Here is a 23,844-nt window from a genome sequence, read left to right as displayed (position 1 = left end):
TAAACGTTTTTACACTTTTGAGCATTATTTTGTATGTGAATCATTTTTGTTTTAATTATGCAAAATGTAACATTTTTATTTTTCATAGTAATGGTTTTCTGCACATAGACTTTTTAAAACAGATGTTCCGTGAATGCTACTCCCCAGCAAATGTCTCAGGTGGAGAATTCGGTGGACAACTTCCTCAGGACCCTCAGCCGGAGTAAGAAGGAGCGGAAGCCTGCGCACCCACACGTGGTGGAGGTGAGGTTGTGCCCCCTGCCCGCCCGCCTGCCCGTGGGGCCAGGAACCGCAGTGAATCCAAACCCTGTAGTTTGGCCTTCAATCCTGTGCTCCCCTGTAGCCCCTTGAGCCTTGCAGTGAAGTCTCCTGATTGGAGGACCACTTGGGCTGGGGATGCAGCAGCCTCAGAGCTTGAAGCCTTGAGCAGATGTACCCTGACGCTTGTCGTGAGCTCTGTGCACTTCCTAGAACGTACCTTACCTGCCCATGGGAGCTTAGGTATTTACTCATTTCTCTGGGAAACATTTTACTTTCAGAAACCTGCACCTAAGGGACCTGGCAGGCACTCCCCATTCACGAGGAAGCTGGTGACGGTGAGTCCCTTCTGCTTAATGCCCTGACCGCTGCGCATCCGTGGGCCCTTCCGTCACCAGCTGGGCGGTGTCGGGTAGCACCGCTAGGTGCTGTCTGTGTGGACGCCTAAACGTCACTGCCACATAGGGGTCACCTCCCCTCCTATGCGCCCTGCTGCCCCTGAGCTCTGGTGGCTGGCCTGGCTTGTCCTTGGGGAGTGACCGAGCAAGGTCACACACACTGCCCTGGGAGTGGCGTGGCATGAGATGGTCCCAGGGGAGTCTGGGTTGGGGGTAGGATACCTCATTCAGCTGTGAGGTGAGGTTGTGCAGGACGAGGTCATCAGTGCCTGGCTGTTACATGTGAGGACGTGGCTGGTGCCACCCAGGGTGTTGCAGTGCAGGGGGGCTGGGTACTCGGGGGCACCTGCCCAGCTGGCCCCCATGTGGTGACGGCCTCTGCCCCTAGGACCCCACCTTCAAGCCCTGCCCGATGAAGACACACTTCCAGCTCCCGTTCCCGGTCAACTACGTAGCCGAGTGTATCCGGACTGCCCCGTACGCGGCCCCGGCCCACGCCAGGTGCGAGGGGGTGGGGCACTGCCGGGACGCTTAATGGTGGGTGCAGAGCAGGTGCAGAGTGCGGCGCTGCCACCGAGCTCATGGGAAAGTGTGTCTGTGGGACAGAAAGATGTAGGTTCAGAAACAAAAACAAGAGGTACCTACCTACTCCTGGGTGCTGGGATCATAGGTGTTTTTTCCATTCTTTTGTATTTTATAATTTCCCTTATGTAACAGAAATAAGTTTCTGAAAAAAGATGCGTGGAGGGTGGACCCCCCTGTCCCTGTTGGAGATCAGGGCCTATCTGCACGGGGTCTCCACCCTCTCCCGGAGCCTCGGGTTCACTCCTCCACCCGCGTCCCCTCTGCCTGCGTTGCCTGCTCTGTTGTAGAAAACACCAGTCGAGGGGCTGGGGGGCGTGAGTGGGCAAGGTCGGCCTGGCTGCTGTCCTTCCGGAACCACCTTGGCTGTGCTGGGGCAGCAGCTGTCACTGCTCACGATGGAAGTCATGGGGATGTGGGACCCCTGATAGAAACTCACGCTGTTGGAGTGTTTTCTGAGGGAGGGACGCCTCGTGTGTACACGCATGAGCGCACAGCTGACGCAGGGGTTTAAGTAAGTGATAGGCCACATGTTCGCCTGCATCACGGAAACCACTCACTGCTAAACGTTCCGTGTGCCGCAGCAGGTCAAGCAGGAGGGAAGTTCCTGTCTCCGTCACCCAAGCCTCTGAAAGTTCATCTTCCTCACGTTTTTCTCCTATTTTAAAATTTTAAAAGGGTCATGATGTATGTATCACTTTACTTGGTTCTAAATTTTGTTCTCAGACACACTTGCCATTTGTCTTGGGTTACTGTGTGTTATATATTCAGTACTGCCCTGCCAGCTGCGTTGTTTTTTTCAGTCTCAAGATCCTGGCACGCTTGATGACAGCTAAATTCTTGCACACGGAAATTCGAGAAAAAGGCGGTGCTTATGGTGGAGGCGCCAGACTCAGCTACGGCGGGATCTTCACGCTCTACTCGTACAGGTGAGTCGGGCCGTCTGGCCCCAGTGTTCTCACACGCGGAGTGAACTTCAGAAAAACGCTTCCCCCGTCTTCGCTGGGCTGGCATGTAACCCCACCCAGCAAGGTCGTTTAGGCTGCAGGCCTTAGGGACAGCGGGAGGGGACAGAAAATAGCTCTGGGGTTTGGTAACCAGGGTGTGTGAGGAGATGACCTGGAAGCTCTCCGGGGCTAGGCTAGGTCTTCAGGCCCAGACTGTTCCGCCCTTTTACGTCTCTGTTCTGTGGCCCTGCTGCCGCCCCCGACTGCTTCATGTCCTGTGGCATGGACTGATGTGGTCATGCGGGGGCTGCGGGTCTCGAGGGACATGAAAAACGAGGCGTTTCCCACAAGATGCCCTCAGGACATGCACATGTGAATGAGGGGCCTTGGAGCTCTTTCTGTTCAGGGGAGGACCCTGGAAACTGGCCTCTGAGGGGTGATCATTGCGCCATCTGGGTGCATCTTATGAGTGTCTTCTGTTCCTTCTGGCCGGTCCCCCGGCTCTCCTGTCCTGGGTCACAGCGGTGTAGTCAGTGATCAGGTGGCAAAGTGCGGGTGACAGGTGAGGTCTGCACGGAGAGTGTCGGTGGCTTGTGTGGCCACATGTCAATTTCCAGAGTACTGGGTTGTCTGGACTGTTAAAACAGCATTAACAACCCCGAAGCATGGAAGAACTGAAGTCGTGCCTGGGTGTCCCCTATACTTTTTCTGCCAAACATGTGAGTCTGACTCCTTGGGTCTCCAGGGACCCGCATTCCACGGAGACGCTGCAGTCCTTCCTGAGGGCCATCGACTGGGCCAAGTCTGGGAGGTTCACACAGCAGGACATCAACGAGGCAAAGCTCTCTGTCTTCGCCGCCGTGGATGCTCCGGTGGCTCCTTCAGACAAAGGTATCTGGCATAGGTAACGTGCCTCGAGCCGTGGTGTCAACAGCCGGGACCCCACGTGGCTCCCCGGGCTCGCGCCCTCCCAGCCCCCACGAGACCGTGCATCTCAGCCGAGTCGGGAGGAGAGCGGGCGCGTGACGGGCAGTGGTGTGACCTTTGGTGGAAACAGGCTGTAAAGGGCCAAGGTGGCCACATGCCCCTCCATCCTGTGGCTTGTGCTCACTCAGGCCTGGACTGCTTCCTGTATGGCCTCTCGGATGAGGCGAAGCAGGCGCACCGCGAGCAGCTCTTCGCTGTCAGCCACGAAGATCTGGTTGACGTGAGCAACAGGTGAGTAGGGGCCAGGTGGTTTAGTGCCCAGACCCTGCGCCCCCTGCTGCTGCCTGGGTTACCCCCACCCGTCCACCTGCAGGTACCTGGGCACCGGGAGGAGCACACATGGCATGGCTCTGCTCGGACCAGACAATGAGAGCATTGCCAAGGACCCGTCGTGGATAGTTAGATAGCAGATGAGCCTGACTCCATGGGACTTAGGCCTCCTGACAGCTCTGTGCTTTTCCGACCATTTTTTGCAAAACAATTTTGCCTGGCAAGTCAGACGAAAACTCTTCTGTCTTGAAGAAGGAATAATCATGTACTAAGTGCCAGAGATGCACAGATTATCGTTTTTAAGACTTTCTGATGCTATGAATGCTTATTTTACCTATTAATCCTAGAACATGTATTTTAAAAATAAAAGGTGACTCTGACCTACCTATTTATAGTCATTATTATTTTAAATCACTGTTTGTTAAAGCAGTTTTTAGGACCTTTATGGAAATGCACGAGCAAAGGGACAGAGGTGTCCTGACGTCTGCTCTCCACTCACCCCGGCGGTTGGGCTGCACCAAGGCCGCGGGGCAGCGGGTGCGGTGGACAGGCCTGGAGGACGTGGGGCTGGGGAACAGTATCAACTCTGACTCCGGGATCTGACTCCTCCACCCCGTCAGGCTGTCGGACAGAAAGGAAACTGCCGGCCCTGCCTTGAAAGGAACTGAATCCCCTCCTCCACCTCCTGCAGGTGCACAGCAGGGGCAGACTCAGCTCATGTCTAAAGACTCAGGTGCGCACCCACCCCCGCCCCGAGGGGTATCACCTTACCTGGCGCCCTGGTCCAGGGCCCTCCCGGTGCACTTGGTGAGTCACCCACGCGCCTGCCAGTCAGAGCGCCACCTCTTTCCTCCGGGTGCCTCTGTCCTTGCCTGTCTCCTGGCTCCCCAGTTCTCTAGAAAACATGTGCCTGTATCTGCCGACAAAACCCTGAGAGCCACTCACACACCCTGAGGTTTTCAACTCCCACTTAGAAAACAAAGAAACCGGGCACTGTGGTTGGCTTTTAGCAAACATTTAATTCTGCGGGAGCCGCAGTTTGTGAAGCAGGACACACAAGACAGCACAGCTGACACCCTGTGCCAGGGGACGGGGAAGGTGGGGCCACGCTCAGGGTTCACTTGGACGATGCTCACGTAAAGTGCTCATAAATAACTTAAACGTTACAAAATGGGCAGGTGGGGCATCTAGATGGTGGCAGGCTCCTCGGGCCCGCGAGGCTGCATGGGCTCCAGCTGGCCCGCGTCCGACACCTCGAAGCTGGCCTTGTACTTGGCCAGGATCTTCATGAGGGGCCGCAGCTTCAGCCACCACTGCTCCTTGGGGATCCTGTGCCTGTGGGAGGGGGAGGGGTGGCTGAGCAGGGCCTGGGCCCCCCACCCAGTGGGCCTCCCTCCCACAGGGCCCTGCGCACTTACACGAAGTCCGTCTCCTCCTTCAGCTCGGCCACGGGCTGGAAGAGCAGGTTTCTTTTGCTTATTCCCAGCACACAGACGGAATCGTCACTTACAAATCTTTTTCCTATAAGACAGAAAAATGATGTAAGAAAATGAGGGGATGAAGTCAAGGTATCGGCACAAATAACCAACGTCTGGAGTGAAGGGAGGACGAAGTGCTGTGGGCACTGAAAAGAAGAGGGTATTACGAAGATTTTCATGCTAAATTTTCTGAAAATTTAGATAAATTTAGAATTTCGTGGAAGATAAAAGACAGATTCAAGGAACAAACACCAGCAGGTCTATAAACACTGAAGAAATTCTGCCGCCAGCTTTCCCTGCACAGAAAGCAGAGCTGGGATGCAGGTAGAGGTTTAGCAAACATCCAAAAATCAAAACAAAACTTGCCTTAGAAATGCTGTGCCCGGGGAACCACCCCACCCCAGCCTCTTGGACGCTAGAACAAGGCTGCCCACCCCCCCCACAATGGACAGGGACAGAGCGGATGGGGCCAGCCTGCAGTGAGAAGAGCATGCACAGCTGGGGGTGTCAGGGGCGCACCCCAGGAAGGCAAGGTGGCCTTAGCACTAGCAAATTCAAGTGATCGTCTCATTCGACGCAAGTATTATTATCATAGCCTTCACAACTGAAAAACTACTTAATGAACATCAGAGGTATCCAGTAACTATCAAAGACCATCAGCAAATAATAAGTTGCAGAAAGAAAGACTTCAGTTAAGTATTAGTAAGAATTCTCAGTCATGAAACATTGAAGGTGTTCCTTGTGCCATTAGGGTCGAGAACAAGACAGGAGTTCTGCTGTCACTATGTCAGGATTTCTCTGGAGGGAACACAAACACCCACAAAAAGTATCAAGGAAAAAACCAAAAGGTCGTATACAGATGCCATACGTGTGGATAATAAGAACCAAAAAACTATCTACAAATTACTAGAATTGAGTGTGTAGAAAGTTATGGATTGCAAAAATCAGTGTACAAAAATGAGTTGTTTCTGTACACCAGCTATAAGAAACTAATACCATTTGCAATAATATATATTTTTAATAAATGTATTTATTTTTGGCTGCATTGGGTCTTCATTGCTGCTCGCAGGCTTTCCCTAGTTGTGGCGAGTGGGGGCTACTCTTTGTTGTGGCACGTGGGCTTCTCATTGCGGTGGCTTCTCTTGTTGCAAAGCACAGGCTGTAGGCGCACGGGCTCAGCAGTCGTGGCGCACAGGCTTAGTTGCTCCGCAGCATGTGGGAACTTCCCAGACCAGGGATTGAACCCGTGTCCCCTGCGTTGGTAGGGGGATTCTTAACCACTGCATCACCAGGGAAGTCCCATACAATAATTTATTTTTAAAATCACTAAGTCAGGAATAAACTTATCAAAAGATATGCAAGATCTTTATATAAAACAATGCTTTAATAAGATAACAAAAGGCCTAAATATATGGAGATTAAATGTTCATGAGTTAGAAGTTCAATACTTTAAAAATGTCAATTCTTCCTCCAAATGATTTTTTAAATGTAACCACCACCACCCCCAAAACAAAAAGTCCAACAGAATTGATGGACCTTGACACAAAGGGCCAGGAATAGCCAAAACTGGAAGAAGGCCCAGGTAGGACTTGCCCTACCAGATATTAGTAATTGATTACAAAACTGGAACATTGGCACAGGTCAGTAACTGAATGCCAAAACATCAACCTAACAATCCAAAAATTGTGCCTTAAGTTTTTGGATACCTGGTCTATGATGGAGTTTATACTGCAGGGTAGGAAAAAAAAACAGATTTTTCAATGACTGGCACTCAAATAACTACACATGGAAAATATTACACCTTAAACTGCATATCAGTTCAAGTGGATTAGACAGCTAAATGTAAAAGGTGAATATTTTAGTAACACAAAAAGCTCAAATTTTCAAGGACAAAGTTAAAAAAATTGGGTACATTAAGATTAAGAGCACTTGGGATTTCCCTGGTGGTCCAGTGGTAGAGAATCTGCCTTCCAATGCAGGGGACACGGGTTCGATCCCTGGTTGGGGAACTAGGTTCCCACACGCCACAGGGCAGCTAAGCCCAGGCGCCACAACTTCTGAGCTTGTGCTGCGTGCCCCGCGTGCCGCAAACTACAGAGCCCACGCACCCTAGAACCTACACGCCACAACTAGAGAGAAGCCCGTGTGCCACAACGAGAGATCCCATGTGCCGCAGCTAAGACCCAGTGCAGCCAAAAAAATTAAAAATAAAATGAATGCTAAAAAAATTGAGTGCCTCATTAAAAGATAACCTTGCAGAAAATGACAGGGATTGCCACAAATGGGAGACACACGTCTGCAACATGTGACTTTAACAATATAAAATACGGACTTCCTTATAAAATATTAAAAATTCCTCTAAAATCAGAATATTTTTAAATCCTAAGATGATATAGACAAAACAAAAAATCATCGGATAACATGAAGCAGTAACAATAACCAAGAATGATCCATAGGCAGGAAGGTCCTGGAATTTCCCTCATAACCTAGAGGTTTAGCCACTTACAGCCACAGTGGGGGTGGGGGTGGGACCTGTCTCAGTCCCACCCAAGTCCCACCCAGCATCACAGCAATACTTCAAAGGTGACGGATCCATCGGGTGTGGCCCAGGGAGGAAGGGGATCTCGTCCTGCAGGCGAGCCTGGGGTGGGTGAGACTGGTCTGGAGAACTGGCCCAGGGTCAGGGCAGGACCCAGAGGCCCTGGTTGGGCCGGGTGGCTGGAGGGCCAGGGTGGGCCACAGCAATGGTCTCAGAAGCCGGCCCTACAGGGAAACGCACTCTGTGCTTCTCACCTAAACCACAAAACCAGAGCCTTGGAAGGTTTAATCCTACGAGGTCAAACCCTGAAGGAGAGCTGGGGAATGACATCACCAAATCCCGAGGTTGCTGCCAGTGGGACAGGAGGGAGTCAAACGTGGAGGGAGGACCCACCAAGGAGGACATAGTCCAGGCACCTCCCCATCCTCCGTCATTTTCTCCAAAAAGAGAGGCCATAAGGAATCAATGAAGAAGCCAAGTATCTTAAGTAAAAGCCAGTTCAGAGCGTCCACGAGGCAAAGAAACAGCCAGGAAAGCTCCCATCTGGGGTCTTGCTAGCGGAGCCCTCACTGTAAGGCCAACTGGCCCGAGGCAGGGGAACACAATCAGATTCACAGGTTGCATCAGACCGAAGTTCTCCGGACCACCCCGTTCCAGAAACTGCCCTGGAGACATTCCGGATGACCCAGTTCCAGGAACTGACCTGGGGACTTTGAACCCAGACCAGCCTTCCCGCCTTTCGAGGGGCGGGGCTAACGGTCCCCCAGGATATCCGAAAAGACCACCAAATAAGGAATACCCTGCGCCCTCCCAGATTCACCACACCCCTTTCCCTTCTTCCCCTATAAAGTCTTGCCCAACCCTCGCCCGGGTGCGACTTCTCTGGGCTCTTTCCCTCGGACCAGTGAACCTCGCCCGGGAGCGCTCCCTAATAAAGCTCACTTGAAGCTTTCCTCTGTTTCGCGGTGGCGTTTAAGATCCGACCTTACACTCACGAGCTGGCAGTTTTCCACTAAAGGAAGACAGATGACTGGAACGCCTCCCTCAGTAATCAGCATTTTGTTTCATTAATTACTTTTATTCCTAATTATAACCTGAGTCTTAAGCAGCAGCCACAGAGTTGAGTGAGAGCTGATTCTGTCCCATGCAGTCAAAGGCCGGGTGGAAGCCAGGGAGAAACGGGGACCCAGAGCACGGCCCCCCCAGCGCTGCGGCCGCCCCGCTGCCCACTTGGTACCTCTCCCCGCCGGCTCCTTCAGCTTCGTGCTGATCCACTGCATGGCTCTGGCGGAGATTTTGGTTCCAAAGTTTCTATCAAATGGAGAAGGCGCCCCACCCTGTTGGTGGTTAGAATTACCTGATGTTAGTTACACAGCGACACCTTTCTGGCTGTTCGTTTTTTAAAATGGAATAGAAATTAAAATGACTATTTAACAAAATTCACATCACATTTCTGAGAGACTCATATTTGTAAATATGGGTTTTGGGGGGGGTTTGTTGCATATTTCTATCTCCTTGTATATGGCTGGGACCAAACAAACCAAAACAAACCCCATAATTCCTGCAGCCAAAGCCCAGCTTGTCAGGCATCTCAGTGCTTCCCCGAAGGAGGAGGCTTTTAATCAACCAACCGGTCAAGGAACATTTCTGTTACTTTAGAATCTTTAGCAGGATTCCTTAACCTTGTTTTGGGGTAGGTTACGGGGGTGGGGAGGGGTGGTCACGGTCCCTTTAAGAATCTGATCAACTCTGTGGGCTCGCTTTCACAAAGGCTCACACACGCCCACCAGTCCATTATGTAGTTTCAGGGGATTCAGTGCATTAATGGGCCCTGAGCTACAAGTTCCTAAGACACAGGACTGAGTGGTGGTGATGGACAGGCCTGCTGTCAGGGGACCGGGTCCCTCCACACCCACCGCCTGCCTTGTCGTCTGGGTGCATTGATATGTGTACCCCAAGATTCTTCCCAAATCGCTCCAATTTGATGCAAATCTCAAAGAAGTATCATCTGTCTGAGATTCCAATTTAAATGGGTAATAAGGCCTGAAACTGGATCAAGTACTTAATTTGAATGTCTATCCACTCAACTGGTGTCACTATTTATATGGAAATGGATGGTTTTCCTTAAAAAGCCCATCTGCCCAGATATCACAGTGGAAAGGATTCCTGAGGCTGGTGATATCTGGTGTAACGATGACACAGTTCAGGTGTTGATTTTAATCATCTTGGAATTTACCCATGAATACACATTCTTTTCCAAAATGGCTAAAGTAGGACACCCATCTGAGAAAAGTCACAAGCATCTGGCCGCCTCCCTAGCCCACGGCCCACCTGCTGCATGTGACCCAGCACGTTCTTCCTGCAGTCGAACACCCCCTTGCCCTCCTCTGAGTAGAGCTGGTAGATGAAGTCGGTGGTGTAGTTCTCACTGCAGCTCTCGTTCCTGAAACACATGGCAGCTCGCTCCCATCCTGCCCACCGCTGCACATGGCCTTCTCTATCAAGGTCAGTGGCTTAACGAAATGACTTGCAGAATCTTAAGAAAACTGACTACACAGCAAAAATGAATTTTTAAAAATCACCGTCCAATTAGTTAAATGCCTGCAATTCTGAACACAAAGCAGCACAGTGACTCCGCTCATTTCTCCAGGATTCAGAGCAATATCGTGCAGAGAAGTGGCCGCTCGCGGGGGGTTAGGCGAAGCGGGTTCTTTCTGAGCAGCCGGGGCGCAGCTGGGGGCAGCCAGAGGCCCCTTACCTGAGCACGAGTCCCCTCTGGATGGTGGTCTTCATCTTCTCCGTCAGGTGCTCCACGTTGGACTAGGAAAGAGTGTTCCCTTAGGACACTTTTATTAAGCGCCTACTGTGTGCCGGGTACTGTCCGGCCCTGTAACAGTGGCAGCGGGGAAGTCGGGGCAGCTGCTCCGAGTTCACCTCGTAGCGGAGAGGACAGCAGACGCGTGACGTATCAGCTAGTGACAAACGCCAGGGAACCTGTAACCCAGCAGGCCACGGCAGGGGGAGGGGGGTGTCACTGAGTCAGTGCCACGCATGGCGTCCGTGGGAGACACTTGTCCAGATGAACGTTTCCCTTGAACACATCAGTGTGTGTATTCCATGTACTCGCCAAAGCTGCTACTTTCCTCCACGGCTCCTGATCCATTTCCCTGACAGGGTTTTCTATCTCAGAGGAAAATACCTGTTACCTGACTTTATACAGAAACTCGTAAAACTGCCTACCAAGCATTTTTCAGGCCAGGAGAAACCTAGAGACTAAAATCGGTGCACACATTTTCTACGGAAGGACTGTTGCGTCTTGAGAAAGGAAATGTGCAAGAAAGGGAGAGAGTGACACAAAAGCAAACATTTTTAGAAAGAAGCACGCTGCAGGTAGTGAGTGTATTTCCTGTCCTGGTTTTAGCTGAAAACACCTACTTTGCTGCGTCCCTGCCTGGTCAAGCCTCCCCGGTGGGCGCCAGGCAGCCCTCATTACGTCCTGCGGTCCCAGGGGACGAGGGGCTCCTCTGGGCAGGGGTGCTGTCCTCCAGCTGCTGCACATTTCGCCCCACTCAGCCCCACAGGGACACCCGAGCTCTGGCCTTGTGTGTACCCCACAGCCTGGACATCCGTAGCCATCAGCCAGCAAAGCACCGGGCCCCCTGAACACGTCCACATCCCTGTGGATGTGGGGCCTTCCCAGGAAGGACGATAACTGCTTCGTAGACAAGAGTGTAAGAGACAGAAACTTACAAGCTGGGGTTAAAGAGCAGCAGGTGCCCTGAAATGTCTCTGTGCCTGCTGTTACCCTGTCGCCGCGGACAGAGCCCTAACGCATCACTGGTGTGAGCGCTGTCAGAGGAGGGGGTGGGGGCGGCGGGTGCCCGAACCTGGCGCATCACCAACGCCTCTGTCGACCCATCAGGCGGCAGCGCCCCCAGCCCTGTGTCCACGTACCTGCAGGTCCCGGATGTCGAAAGGCTCCTCGAAGATGTAGGCGGCATCGGCGCCGGCAGCCAGCGCCCCCATGTTGGCCAGGTAGCCGCAGTAGCCCCCCATGGTCTCGATGATGAAGACACGGCGCTTGGTCCCGCTGGCCGACTGCTTGATGCGGTCACACGTCTGCACAGAAGGACACGGTCAGGCCACGTGGGACATCATCCTACAGCCTGGCCCTGACCTCGGTCAGTGCGCTGGGGCCCCTGCGCCCTCTGCCCACGGCCTCGCGGGGCTGCGCTGCCGGGCTTGTCGGGCTCGGGCAGCGGGCAAATCCCTTGCTTTATTTTCTCCTGGAAAGCCCCGTGGACGCTTGGACCTGACTGTCCTCAGCCTATCCCTGGACTACTTCCCGTGGGGCATCTCTCCCCAGAGCCAGACGATGGTTCCAGACCTGCCCCCTCCAAGGAGAGGCCTGCACCGGGCCCTCGGGGACACAGAAACCCGTCCAGCCACCGTCCTCTCTCGGGGGAGCCTGCAAGGCCCCTGCCCTGGTCTGTCCACCACACACGCTCGTGTCTGCATCTGGCCTCGCTCAGCCCTTCAGGAGCATCACACCAGTCTCCCCCACCGCCTGCCCCAGGGGCCTCTCACAGCCTGCTCGTTGGGGCTGGACTGCGGCCCCCAAAGACACCCAGGGCCTCGTGCCTGGAACCTGAGACTGAGCGCTTATGTGGGAATGAAATTCAGGATGCATGGTCGCCAGGACTGCAGGTCCCCTCTGCCAGGGGCTCTGGTGACACCTCAAGGCCTCTCTCCACAGGAGTCACCACAGCGCAGGTTTCTGCAACTCAGTAATTCTCTGATTCGGGGGTGGGGTGCCTTCCTCACTAGACTGCAAATCCCATGAAGATGGGAATCACACAGTCAGCACTCAGTAAGTGTCTGACAATGAAAAAAAGAAAAGCAGGCAGCATCCTGCCCCATCCATCAACCAGTCACGGGTAACAGTACAGGGTTCCCTAAATCAGTCCGAACAGCTCTGAGTCCAGAGTGAAATCTTAAATGGGGGGTGGGGGCTTGGGAGACCAGGGGTCACGTTTCGGGGAAAAGGTTTGTGCACCAAAGTGTAACACCACCGATGTGGAGGTCCTCACTCCAGTGCTTCGGGTTAAACGAGAAGGAGCGTTTTGATGAACAAACACAGGCTCCTTTCCATCTATTCCTTACTATACTTTCAATGTGTTTGACGGATCGTCACCCTCCCCAAATAGTTAGATTGATTTAATCAAAATTCAGTGCTTGCTTCAGCCGGTGGGCAGCTCTGCGTTCTCCAGGAGCCAAGATAGGAAGAAGAAATCGCATCAACGCGACCCATCTTGTCTTCCCGGTACTTAGGCGGGGATGTGGGTTCCTGGCAGTGTGGGGGTCACAGGGGGCGGGAGGGTTTCCACGGGCTCCTTTACGTGGCCTTCGAGCACTTAAACCTTCCTGCCTGGTCTTTGTCTCAGAGGAATTCAGGGCTAGGGGGTGCACAGGCCCCTCCCAAGCTGCAGGTCATGTGGGTTCCTTTCCTGACCCAGCCTGACACTGAAGGCGGAGAGTCACTGTCACTATCGCAGAGAGCAGCATTGTAACCACCTGACGGCAAAGCCCCTCTCCTCTGAGGCAAGTACCTGCGTCTCGGCCCGACTCAGGGACGGTGAAGAGGGAGCCACCGCGGGCGCCTGGCAGCTGACCCGGCCTGGGCAGCTGGGAGCCCCGGGGAGTCAGGCGCTTAAACCCCTGTCAACTCTCTCATTCACCCAGGTTGTGTCTGAGGCTTGAGTTCACTTGATCTAAAAATAGCAAGTCCTCCCGGCAGCGTCTCATCCAATTGCTGAGAGCAGGGCTGGCATGGAAGAGGCCGCAGGACCGTGCGCCCCAGTCCCTGGTGGGTGGTACAGGGCCGGCTGGCTCTGATTTCTGGGGTGAGAGGAGGGCATCCAGGAGGGCCGACGCCCCTGCCCGGCGCGGACCAGCCCTGACTCCATGGCCACTGCGGGAACATCCCCTCTCGTCCAGCGCTGGCGCCCTCTGGCGGCGACAGAGGATTCCCCAAGAAAAATCCCCGGGAATTCTCCACTGGAGGAAAATCCTCAAGTTATTCAAAGTCCCAGAACTGCTCACATTTTGCCACATGGGTGGTGTAAACATAAAGCCCAATGTGCTACCTGATGGAAGTGGAGAGGCTACATGTTGGGCCCACAGAGCCCCCATCTTGGGGAGCAGAATGCCCCAGTCATGCCCGTCGGCCTGGACGGTGGAGATCCTGGTGATGGCCTCCCCACCTTGCAGTCAGAGCCTGCACTGAACTGCTCATTTCCAGGGGTCTGTGCCCAGCTGTGCCCACAGAACCCTTCAGCACAGGGGGCTCTGAACCTCTGCGGGGTTGGGGTCTCGATGGGGCAGGGCACGCCCCAGAGCAGAAGCCGGGTGGGCGGGGCTCGGAGGCACTGGCCCCGCAGACAGAGCACGGGTGACACCTGAGCTGCTGGACCCCCACTTGGATGCGGAGGGGTGGGGCTGCAGGTGAAGCCCCCGAGGGCAGCACCCTCACACCACAAGGAAGGGCGTCTCCTCCCCATGGCCCGTAGTCTGCTGGACTCCCCTGCCCCAACCTGCTCCATGTCCCGTCTCCTCCAGCGGACCACGCAGCCAGCTCGTCACCTGGGGACCAGGCAGCAGCCTCACCACAGTGGGAGGCACCTCAGGCCTCTGGTCCAGGGGGTGCAGGAACAGGGATCACCCAGAGCACCCATGGAACAGCCTATTTTTAGTTGGCACAGGGGGTCTGACCTCTCCGACCCAGAGACAGAGAAGCTGGGTGGGAAGTGATGCAAACCTGAGCTGATGATAAACTGGGTTCATTTGTCCTGGAAGATCGGATGGGGTTCCCCCTTCCGTTTCTCCTGGAGGAGGAAAAACAGACCCTACGGGTTCTACCTGATGGGCTGTCTTCTTGCAGCAAAGAAACAAACCACGACGGCAAACAGAGAAACTCTTACCTCCATGACCACATTCAGGAAGGTGTCACAGCCCACGCTCAGGTCTGTGCCTGGGACGTTGTTGCTAATGGTGGCGGGCACCACATAAATGGGGACACAAAACTCAGGGTAGCTATTGCTCTCCTTCAACAGCACCAGCGAGCTATGGAAAGCCTGAAGCAGGGTGGGCACACGGTCAGAAGGAACCTGCATGGATGTGGTCAATGGAGACAAACAAGTGGGGAACATGGGGTGCAGGAGGGGAGATTAACAAGTGGGGGGACATGAGGTGTAGGAGGGGGAACCCAGCAGTGGGGTACATGGGGTGCAGGTGGGGACAATCAGAAGTGGGAGGACATGGGGGTACAGGAGGGGAGACTCAGTAGTGTGGGGACATGGGGTGCAGTAGGGGAGACTCAGAAGTTGGGGGATTTGGGGTGCAGGTGGTGAGACTCAGAAGTGGGGTTACCAGCGTGCAGGATGGAGGACACAGCAGTTGGGGGACATGGAATTCATGGGAGATTCAGAAGTGGGGGGATTTGGGGTGCAGAAGAGGAGACTCAGAAGTGAGGTTATCACCGTGCAGGAGGGGGGACACAGCAGTTGGGGATCATGGAGTGCAGGAGGGGAGACTCAGAAGTGGGGGACATGGGGTGAAAGAGGGGAGACTCAGAAGGTAGGGTCCCGGGTAGCAGGGGGGACCCAGCAGTGGGGGACATGGAGTGCAGGAGGGGAGACTCAGAAGCGGGGTGACATGGGGTGCAGGAGGGGAGACTCAGAACTGGGGCAGCACCAGCCCTAGGTCCCCCTGAGCTTTAGTGCCACAAACTAGTGTTCTGACACAGACTCTGGGACACCGAGTGAGGGGACAATCAGAAGGGGGCACCTGGGGTGCAGGAGGGGGGACCCAGCAGTGGGGAGACATGGGGTGCAGGAGAGGATTCTCAGAAGTTGGGGGACATGGCCAGCAGGAGGCGTACGCCTCCAACGGTAGCTGGCAGCCTGGGCATAAAGCAGGGGCTCACAAACAACCAGACCAGGGGCCAACCATACCTACAAGACTGCCGTCAGCAGTCAGCTCACCAAAACAGAAGGAGCCACATAGCTCACATAGGGGACACCCCTAAAGCATACAGCTCCGGTGACCAGAGGGAAGTGTGCAGCTGCGACGTATAGGACATCCCCTGCAAAAGGCAACTTCTCCAAGATCAGGAAATGTAAACAACCTACCAAATGCACAGAAATAAGAACTGAAATTTAGGCAAAATTAGGTGATAGAGGACCATATGGAAGGAATAAGATGAAAACCCCAGAAGAAAAACTGAGTGAAGTAGAGATCGGCAATCTATCCAATAGAGAGTTCAAGGTAATGATCATAAAGATGATGAAAGAACTCGGGAAAGAACTGATGAAGGAGCAAGAATTTCACGTTTTTAACAAGGAGTTAGAAAATGTAAAGGAAAACCAAACACAGGTGAAGACTGCAACCGAAATGAAAAATACACTAAGAGGAATCAACAGTAGATTAACTGAGGCAGGGGAATGAATCAGCTAGGTGAAGACAGAGTAAGAGTTGGGGTGCCTGGGGTGCAGGAGGGGGGACACAGCAGTAGGGGGACATGGGGTGCAGGAGGGGAGATTCAGAATTGGGGGGCCTAGAGTGCAGGAGGGGAGACTCAGAAGTGGGGGAACATGGGGTGTGGGAGGGGAGACTCAGAAGCAGGGAATCTGGGGTGCGGGAGGGCTAACCCAGCAGTGGGGACACATGGAGTGCAAGAGGGGAGACTCAGAAGCAGGGAATCTGGGGTGCGGGAGGGGGGACACAGCAGTAGGGGGACATGGGGTGCAGGAGGGGAGATTCAGAATTGGGGGGCCAAGGGTGCAGGAGGGGGGACACAGCAGTAGGGGGACATGGGGTGCAGGAGGGGAGATTCAGAATTGGGGGGCCTAGAGTGCAGGAGGGGAGACTCAGAAGTGGGGGAACATGGGGTGTGGGAGGGGAGACTCAGAAGCAGGGAATCTGGGGTGCGGGAGGGCTAACCCAGCAGTGGGGACACATGGAGTGCAAGAGGGGAGACTCAGAAGTAGGGGGCCTGGGGTGTAGGAAGGGGGACCCAGGAGTGGGGGGACATGGAGTGCAGGAGAGGGGACACAGCAGTGGGGGGACATGGGGTGAAGGAGGGGCAACACGGCAGTGGGGGCCCTGGGGTGCAGGAAGGGAAAGCAGAAGTGGAGCACCTGGGGTGCAGGAAGGGGGACCCAGCAATAGGAGGACAAGGAGTGAAGGAGGGGAGACTCAGTAGTGGGGGGACATGGGGTGGAGGAGGGGAGACTCAGAAGGGGGGGACATGGCGTACAGGAGGGGAGACAGAAACGGGGGGACAGCGGGTGCAGGAGGGGAGCCTCAGAAGTGGGAGGACATGGGGTGCAGGAGGGGAGACTCAGAAGTGGGGGGAAATTGGGTGCAGGAGGGTAGATTCAGAAGTGGGGGGACATAGGGTGCAGGAGGGGAGACTCAGCAGTGGGGGAACATGGGGTGCAGGAGGGGAGATTCAGAAGAGGAGGTCCAGGGGTGCAGGAAGGGGACCCAGCAGTGGGGGGACATGGAGTGCAGGAGGGGTGACTCAAAAGTGGGAAGACATGGGGTGCAGGAGGGGAGATTCAGAAGTGGGGGGACATAGGGTGCAGGAGGGGAGAGTCAGCAGGGGGGGGACATGGGGTACAGGAGGGGAGACGCAGAAGTGGGGGGACATAGGGTGCAGGAGGGGAGAGTCAGCAGGGGGGGGACATGGGGTACAGGAGGGGAGACGCAGAAGTGGGGGGACATAGGGTGCAGGAGGGGAGAGTCAGCAGGGGGGGGACATGGGGTACAGGAGGGGAGACGCAGAAGTGGGGGGACATAGGGTGCAGGAGGGGAGAGTCAGCAGGGGGGGGACATGGGGTACAGGAGGGGAGACGCAGAAGTGGGGGGACATAGGGTGCAGGAGGGGAGAGTCAGCAGGGGGGGGACATGGGGTACAGGAGGGGAGACGCAGAAGTGGGGGGACATAGGGTGCAGGAGGGGAGAGTCAGCAGGGGGGGGACATGGGGTACAGGAGGGGAGACGCAGAAGTGGGGGGACATAGGGTGCAGGAGGGGAGAGTCAGCAGGGGGGGGACATGGGGTACAGGAGGGGAGACGCAGAAGTGGGGGGACATAGGGTGCAGGAGGGGAGAGTCAGCAGGGGGGGGACATGGGGTACAGGAGGGGAGACGCAGAAGTGGGGGGACATAGGGTGCAGGAGGGGAGAGTCAGCAGGGGGGGGACATGGGGTACAGGAGGGGAGACGCAGAAGTGGGGGGACATAGGGTGCAGGAGGGGAGAGTCAGCAGGGGGGGGACATGGGGTACAGGAGGGGAGACGCAGAAGTGGGGGGACATAGGGTGCAGGAGGGGAGAGTCAGCAGGGGGGGGACATGGGGTACAGGAGGGGAGACGCAGAAGTGGGGGGACATAGGGTGCAGGAGGGGAGAGTCAGCAGGGGGGGGACATGGGGTACAGGAGGGGAGACGCAGAAGTGGGGGGACATAGGGTGCAGGAGGGGAGAGTCAGCAGGGGGGGGACATGGGGTACAGGAGGGGAGACGCAGAAGTGGGGGGACATAGGGTGCAGGAGGGGAGAGTCAGCAGGGGGGGGACATGGGGTACAGGAGGGGAGACGCAGAAGTGGGGGGACATAGGGTGCAGGAGGGGAGAGTCAGCAGGGGGGGGACATGGGGTACAGGAGGGGAGACGCAGAAGTGGGGGGACATAGGGTGCAGGAGGGGAGAGTCAGCAGGGGGGGGACATGGGGTACAGGAGGGGAGACGCAGAAGTGGGGGGACATAGGGTGCAGGAGGGGAGAGTCAGCAGGGGGGGGACATGGGGTACAGGAGGGGAGACGCAGAAGTGGGGGGACATAGGGTGCAGGAGGGGAGAGTCAGCAGGGGGGGGACATGGGGTACAGGAGGGGAGACGCAGAAGTGGGGGGACATAGGGTGCAGGAGGGGAGAGTCAGCAGGGGGGGGACATGGGGTACAGGAGGGGAGACGCAGAAGTGGGGGGACATAGGGTGCAGGAGGGGAGAGTCAGCAGGGGGGGGACATGGGGTACAGGAGGGGAGACGCAGAAGTGGGGGGACATAGGGTGCAGGAGGGGAGAGTCAGCAGGGGGGGGACATGGGGTACAGGAGGGGAGACGCAGAAGTGGGGGGACATAGGGTGCAGGAGGGGAGAGTCAGCAGGGGGGGGACATGGGGTACAGGAGGGGAGACGCAGAAGTGGGGGGACATAGGGTGCAGGAGGGGAGAGTCAGCAGGGGGGGGACATGGGGTACAGGAGGGGAGACGCAGAAGTGGGGGGACATAGGGTGCAGGAGGGGAGAGTCAGCAGGGGGGGGACATGGGGTACAGGAGGGGAGACGCAGAAGTGGGGGGACATAGGGTGCAGGAGGGGAGAGTCAGCAGGGGGGGGACATGGGGTACAGGAGGGGAGACGCAGAAGTGGGGGGACATAGGGTGCAGGAGGGGAGAGTCAGCAGGGGGGGGACATGGGGTACAGGAGGGGAGACGCAGAAGTGGGGGGACATAGGGTGCAGGAGGGGAGAGTCAGCAGGGGGGGGACATGGGGTACAGGAGGGGAGACGCAGAAGTGGGGGGACATAGGGTGCAGGAGGGGAGAGTCAGCAGGGGGGGGACATGGGGTACAGGAGGGGAGACGCAGAAGTGGGGGGACATAGGGTGCAGGAGGGGAGAGTCAGCAGGGGGGGGACATGGGGTACAGGAGGGGAGACGCAGAAGTGGGGGGACATAGGGTGCAGGAGGGGAGAGTCAGCAGGGGGGGGACATGGGGTACAGGAGGGGAGACGCAGAAGTGGGGGGACATAGGGTGCAGGAGGGGAGAGTCAGCAGGGGGGGGACATGGGGTACAGGAGGGGAGACGCAGAAGTGGGGGGACATAGGGTGCAGGAGGGGAGAGTCAGCAGGGGGGGGACATGGGGTACAGGAGGGGAGACGCAGAAGTGGGGGGACATAGGGTGCAGGAGGGGAGAGTCAGCAGGGGGGGGACATGGGGTACAGGAGGGGAGACGCAGAAGTGGGGGGACATAGGGTGCAGGAGGGGAGAGGCAGCAGTGGGGGGACATGGAGTGCAGGAGGGGTGACTCAAAAGTGGGAAGACATGGGGGGCAGGAGGGGCGATTCAGAAGAGGAGGTCCAGGGGAGCAGGAAGGGGACCCAGCAGTGGGGGGACATGGAGTGCAGGAGGGGTGACTCAAAAGTGGGAAGACATGGGGTGCAGGAGGGGAGTCTCAGAATTGGGGGGACAAGGGGTGAAGGTGGGTTGACTCAGAGCTGGGGGGAATTGGGGTGCAGGAGGGGAGTCAGAGGTGGGGGGACAACGGGGGCAGGAGGTGACCCTCAGAAGTAGGAGGACTTGGGGTAGGAGGGGAGACTCAGAAGTGGCAGGACATGGGGTGCAGGACGGGAAAATCAGAAGTTGGAAATGGGTTTCAGGAGGGGAGACTCAGAAGTGAGGGTACGGGGGTGCCAGAGGTGGGACCTGGCAGTGGGGGGATATGGAGTGAAAGAGGGGAGACTCAGAAGTGGGGGCACATGTGGTTCAGGAGGGGAGTCTCAGCAGTGGGGGGACATGGGGTACAGGAGGGGAGACGCAGAAGTGGGGAGACGTAGGGTGCAGGAGTGGAGATTCAGAAGTGGGGGCCCTGGTGGGCAGGAGGGGAGACTCAGTAGTGGGGGGACATGGGGTGCAGTAGGGGAGACTCAGAAGTCGGGGACATCGGGTTGCAGGAGGTTAGACTGAGAAGCGGGGGACACATGGGGTGCAGGAGGGGAGATTCAGAAGTGGGGCAAATGGGGTGCAGACTCAGAAGTGGGGGGACATGGGGTGCAGTAGGGGAGACTCAGAAGTCGGGGACATCGGGTTGCAGGAGGTTAGACTCAGAAGCGGGGGACACATGGGGTGCAGGAGGGGAGATTCAGAAGTGGGGGCCCTGGTGTGCAGGAGGGGAGACTAAGTAGTGGTGGGACATGGGGTGCAGGAGGGGAGACTCAGAAGTGTGGGGACATGGGATGCAGGAGGGGAGACTCAGAAGTGGAGATGCTGGGGTTCAAGAGGTGGGAGCCAGCAGTGGGGGTACATACAGTGAAGGAGGGGGGACCCAGCACTTTGGGGCCATGGGCTGCAGTAGGGGAGACTCAGTAGTGAGGCGCTGGGTGTGCAGCAGGAGAGACAGAAGTGGGGGGACATGGGGGGCAAGAGGGGAGACTCAGATGTGGGGCACATGGGGTGCAGACTCAAGTGGGGGGACATGGGGTGCAGGAGGGGAGACTCAGAAATGGGGGCACATGGGGTTCAAGAGGGGAGACTCTGTAGTGGGGGGACATGGGGTGCAGGAGGGGAGACTCAGAAGGGGGGGACATGGGGTGCAGGAGGGGAGACTCAGAAGGGGGGGACATGGGGTGCAGGAGGGGAGACTCAGAAGGGGGGGACATGGGGTGCAGGAGGGGAGACTCAGAAGGGGGGGACATGGGGTGCAGGAGGGGAGACTCAGAAGGGGGGGACATGGGGTGCAGGAGGGGAGACTCAGAAGGGGGGGACATGGGGTGCAGGAGGGGAGACTCAGAAGGGGGGGACATGGGGTGCAGGAGGGGAGACTCAGAAGGGGGGGACATGGGGTGCAGGAGGGGAGACTCAGAAGGGGGGGACATGGGGTGCAGGAGGGGAGACTCAGAAGGGGGGGACATGGGGTGCAGGAGGGGAGACTCAGAAGGGGGGGACATGGGGTGCAGGAGGGGAGACTCAGAAGGGGGGGACATGGGGTGCAGGAGGGGAGACTCAGAAGGGGGGGACATGGGGTGCAGGAGGGGAGACTCAGAAGGGGGGGACATGGGGTGCAGGAGGGGAGACTCAGAAATGGGGGCACATGGGGTTCAAGAGGGGAGACTCTGTAGTGGGGGGACATACGGTGCAGGAGTGGAGATTCAGAAGTGGGGGTTCTGGGGTTCAGAAGGGAGGACCCAGCAGTGTGGGTATATGCAGTGCAGGAGAGGGGACCTAGCAGTGGGGGGCCATTGGCTGCAGTAGGGGACACTCAGAAATGGGGTGCCTGGAGTGCAGGAGGGGGGATCCACCAGTGGGAGAACAGATTGCAGGAGGAGAGACTGAAAAGTGGGGGGCCTGGCGTGCAAGAGGGGCGACCCAGCAGTGGGGTACATGGGGTGCAGGATGAGAGACTCAGAAGTGGGGTGCCTGGGGTGCAGGAGGGGGGACATAGCAGTGGGGGGACATGGAGTGCAGGATGGGAGACTGAGAATTAGGGGGCCAGGGGTGTAGGATGGGGGACCCAGCAGTGGGGACAGGGGGTGCTGGAGTAGCACCTGGGGTGCAGGAAGGGGGACCCAGCAATGGGGGAACAAGGAGTGAAGGAGGGGGGACCCAGCAGTGAGGGGATATGGGGTGCGGGAGGCGAGACTCATAAGTGGGATCCTTGGGTGCAGGAAGAGGTACTCAGAAGTGGGTGCCTGGGGTGCAGGAGGCGGGACCCAGCAGTGGGGGGACATGAGGTGCAGGATAGGGGACCAAGCAGTGAAAGGGATCCAGCAGAGCGGGGACATGGGGTGTGGGAGGAGAGACGCAGTAGTGGGGGTCCGGGGGCACAGGAGGGGAGACAGAATTGGGGGGACATGGGGTATAGGAGGGGGGACCCAGTATTGGGGGGATATGGGATGCAGGAGGGGGGACCCAGCAGTGTGGGGACATGGAGTGCAGGAGGGGAGACTCAGAAGTGGGGCAGCACCAGCCCTAGGTCCCCCCGAGCTTTGACCCCACCCAATAGTGTTCTGATACAGACTCTGGGACACCGAGCCCTGCAGCCAGAGACTCAGGACCTGGTCCACCCACCAGGGTCCAGCACTAGCCCCAGGACCTGGCTTCACCCAACAGCAGGTGGACACCTACTCCAGAACCACTGCAGCACCACACCCTGACTTGTCCAGACCCAGCAAACATACAGGCAGGCTGCCACAAACTCCAGGACCCCTGGGTTCTAAACCCACCACCAGCAGGCTGACACCAGCTCTGAGAGTTTTGGACTCCTCAGTCAGCCCCACCCACCTTCAGACCAGTACTAGCTTTGGGACACCCCAGAAGCTGCAGCCAGCTGTGTCAGGAACTGGCCCAATCCACCAGCAGGGTGACACTGGATCTGGGAACCCTGCAAACACACACCCCAGAACCTGGCTCTGCCCACCAGTGAGCCAGCACTAGCCCTGGGACCACCCAGTGTTCCACAGCCAGCTGCCTTGTGACCTGACGCCTCCAACGGTAGCTGGCAGCCTGGGCATAAAGCAGGGGCTCACAAACAACCAGACCAGGGGCCAACCATACCTACAAGACTGCCGTCAGCAGTCAGCTCACCAAAACAGAAGGAGCCACATAGCTCACATAGGGGACACCCCTAAAGCATACAGCTCTGGTGACCAGAGGGAAGTGTGCTGCTGGGATGTATAGGACATCTCCCGCAAAAGGCAACTTCTCCAAGATCAGGAAATGTAAACAACCTACCAAATGCACAGAAATAAGAACTGAAATTTAGGCAAAATTAGGTGATAGAGGACCATATGGAAGGAATAAGATGAAAACCCCAGAAGAAAAACTGAGTGAAGTAGAGATCGGCAATCTATCCAATAGAGAGTTCAAGGTAATGATCATAAAGATGATGAAAGAACTCGGGAAAGAACTGATGAAGGAGCAAGAATTTCACGTTTTTAACAAGGAGTTAGAAAATGTAAAGGAAAACCAAACACAGGTGAAGACTGCAACCGAAATGAAAAATACACTAAGAGGAATCAACAGTAGATTAACTGAGGCAGGGGAATGAATCAGCTAGGTGAAGACAGAGTAAGAGTTGGGGTGCCTGGGGTGCAGGAGGGGGGACACAGCAGTAGGGGGACATGGGGTGCAGGAGGGGAGATTCAGAATTGGGGGGCCTAGAGTGCAGGAGGGGAGACTCAGAAGTGGGGGAACATGGGGTGTGGGAGGGGAGACTCAGAAGCAGGGAATCTGGGGTGCGGGAGGGCTAACCCAGCAGTGGGGACACATGGAGTGCAAGAGGGGAGACTCAGAAGTAGGGGGCCTGGGGTGTAGGAAGGGGGACCCAGGAGTGGGGGGATATGGGGTGCAGGAGAGGGGACACAGCAGTGGGGGGACATGGGGTGAAGGAGGGGCAACACAGCAGTGGGGGCCCTGGGGTGCAGGAAGGGAAAGCAGAAGTGGAGCACCTGGGGTGCAGGAAGGGGGACCCAGCAATGGGGGTACAAGGAGTGAAGGAGGGGGGACCCAGCAGTGAGGGGTCATGGCGTGCGGGAGGCGAGATTCATAAGTGGGATCCTG

At 56.6% G+C, this 23,844-nt stretch overlaps 2 protein-coding genes across 4 annotated transcripts in view; one reads left to right on the top strand and one right to left on the bottom strand.

Moving 5' to 3' along the window:
• The window catches only part of PITRM1 (pitrilysin metallopeptidase 1), a 31,011-nt gene extending 27,185 nt beyond the window's left edge, over positions 1 to 3,826 (top strand). For all 3 annotated transcript variants that reach the window (XM_024753913.1, XM_024753911.1, XM_024753912.1), the window contains 7 exons: positions 123 to 243; positions 540 to 596; positions 1,045 to 1,157; positions 2,042 to 2,167; positions 2,931 to 3,076; positions 3,301 to 3,403; positions 3,486 to 3,826. In XM_024753913.1, the coding sequence (XP_024609681.1) occupies positions 123 to 243; positions 540 to 596; positions 1,045 to 1,157; positions 2,042 to 2,167; positions 2,931 to 3,076; positions 3,301 to 3,403; positions 3,486 to 3,579 (760 nt within the window). In that variant the 3' untranslated portion in view covers positions 3,580 to 3,826. The remainder of the gene's footprint in view (positions 1 to 122; positions 244 to 539; positions 597 to 1,044; positions 1,158 to 2,041; positions 2,168 to 2,930; positions 3,077 to 3,300; positions 3,404 to 3,485) is intronic.
• Positions 3,827 to 4,441: 615 nt separating this feature from the next.
• PFKP (phosphofructokinase, platelet) overlaps positions 4,442 to 23,844 on the bottom strand; it is a 75,983-nt gene continuing 56,580 nt past the window's right edge. The window contains exons 17-22 of the mRNA XM_024753914.1: positions 11,414 to 11,578; positions 10,218 to 10,279; positions 9,791 to 9,902; positions 8,697 to 8,796; positions 4,861 to 4,963; positions 4,442 to 4,777 (exon numbers count right to left, since the gene is read on the bottom strand). Coding sequence (XP_024609682.1) covers positions 4,630 to 4,777; positions 4,861 to 4,963; positions 8,697 to 8,796; positions 9,791 to 9,902; positions 10,218 to 10,279; positions 11,414 to 11,578 — 690 coding nt within the window. The 3' untranslated portion in view covers positions 4,442 to 4,629. The remainder of the gene's footprint in view (positions 4,778 to 4,860; positions 4,964 to 8,696; positions 8,797 to 9,790; positions 9,903 to 10,217; positions 10,280 to 11,413; positions 11,579 to 23,844) is intronic.

This window comes from Neophocaena asiaeorientalis, unplaced genomic scaffold, assembly GCF_003031525.2.
Source record: "Neophocaena asiaeorientalis asiaeorientalis breed wild unplaced genomic scaffold, Neophocaena_asiaeorientalis_V1.1 scaffold1044, whole genome shotgun sequence".
Taxonomy (NCBI): domain Eukaryota; kingdom Metazoa; phylum Chordata; class Mammalia; order Artiodactyla; family Phocoenidae; genus Neophocaena; species Neophocaena asiaeorientalis.
Note: the sequence above shows the minus strand (reverse complement) of the source record. Positions and strands in the feature narration are given on the sequence as shown.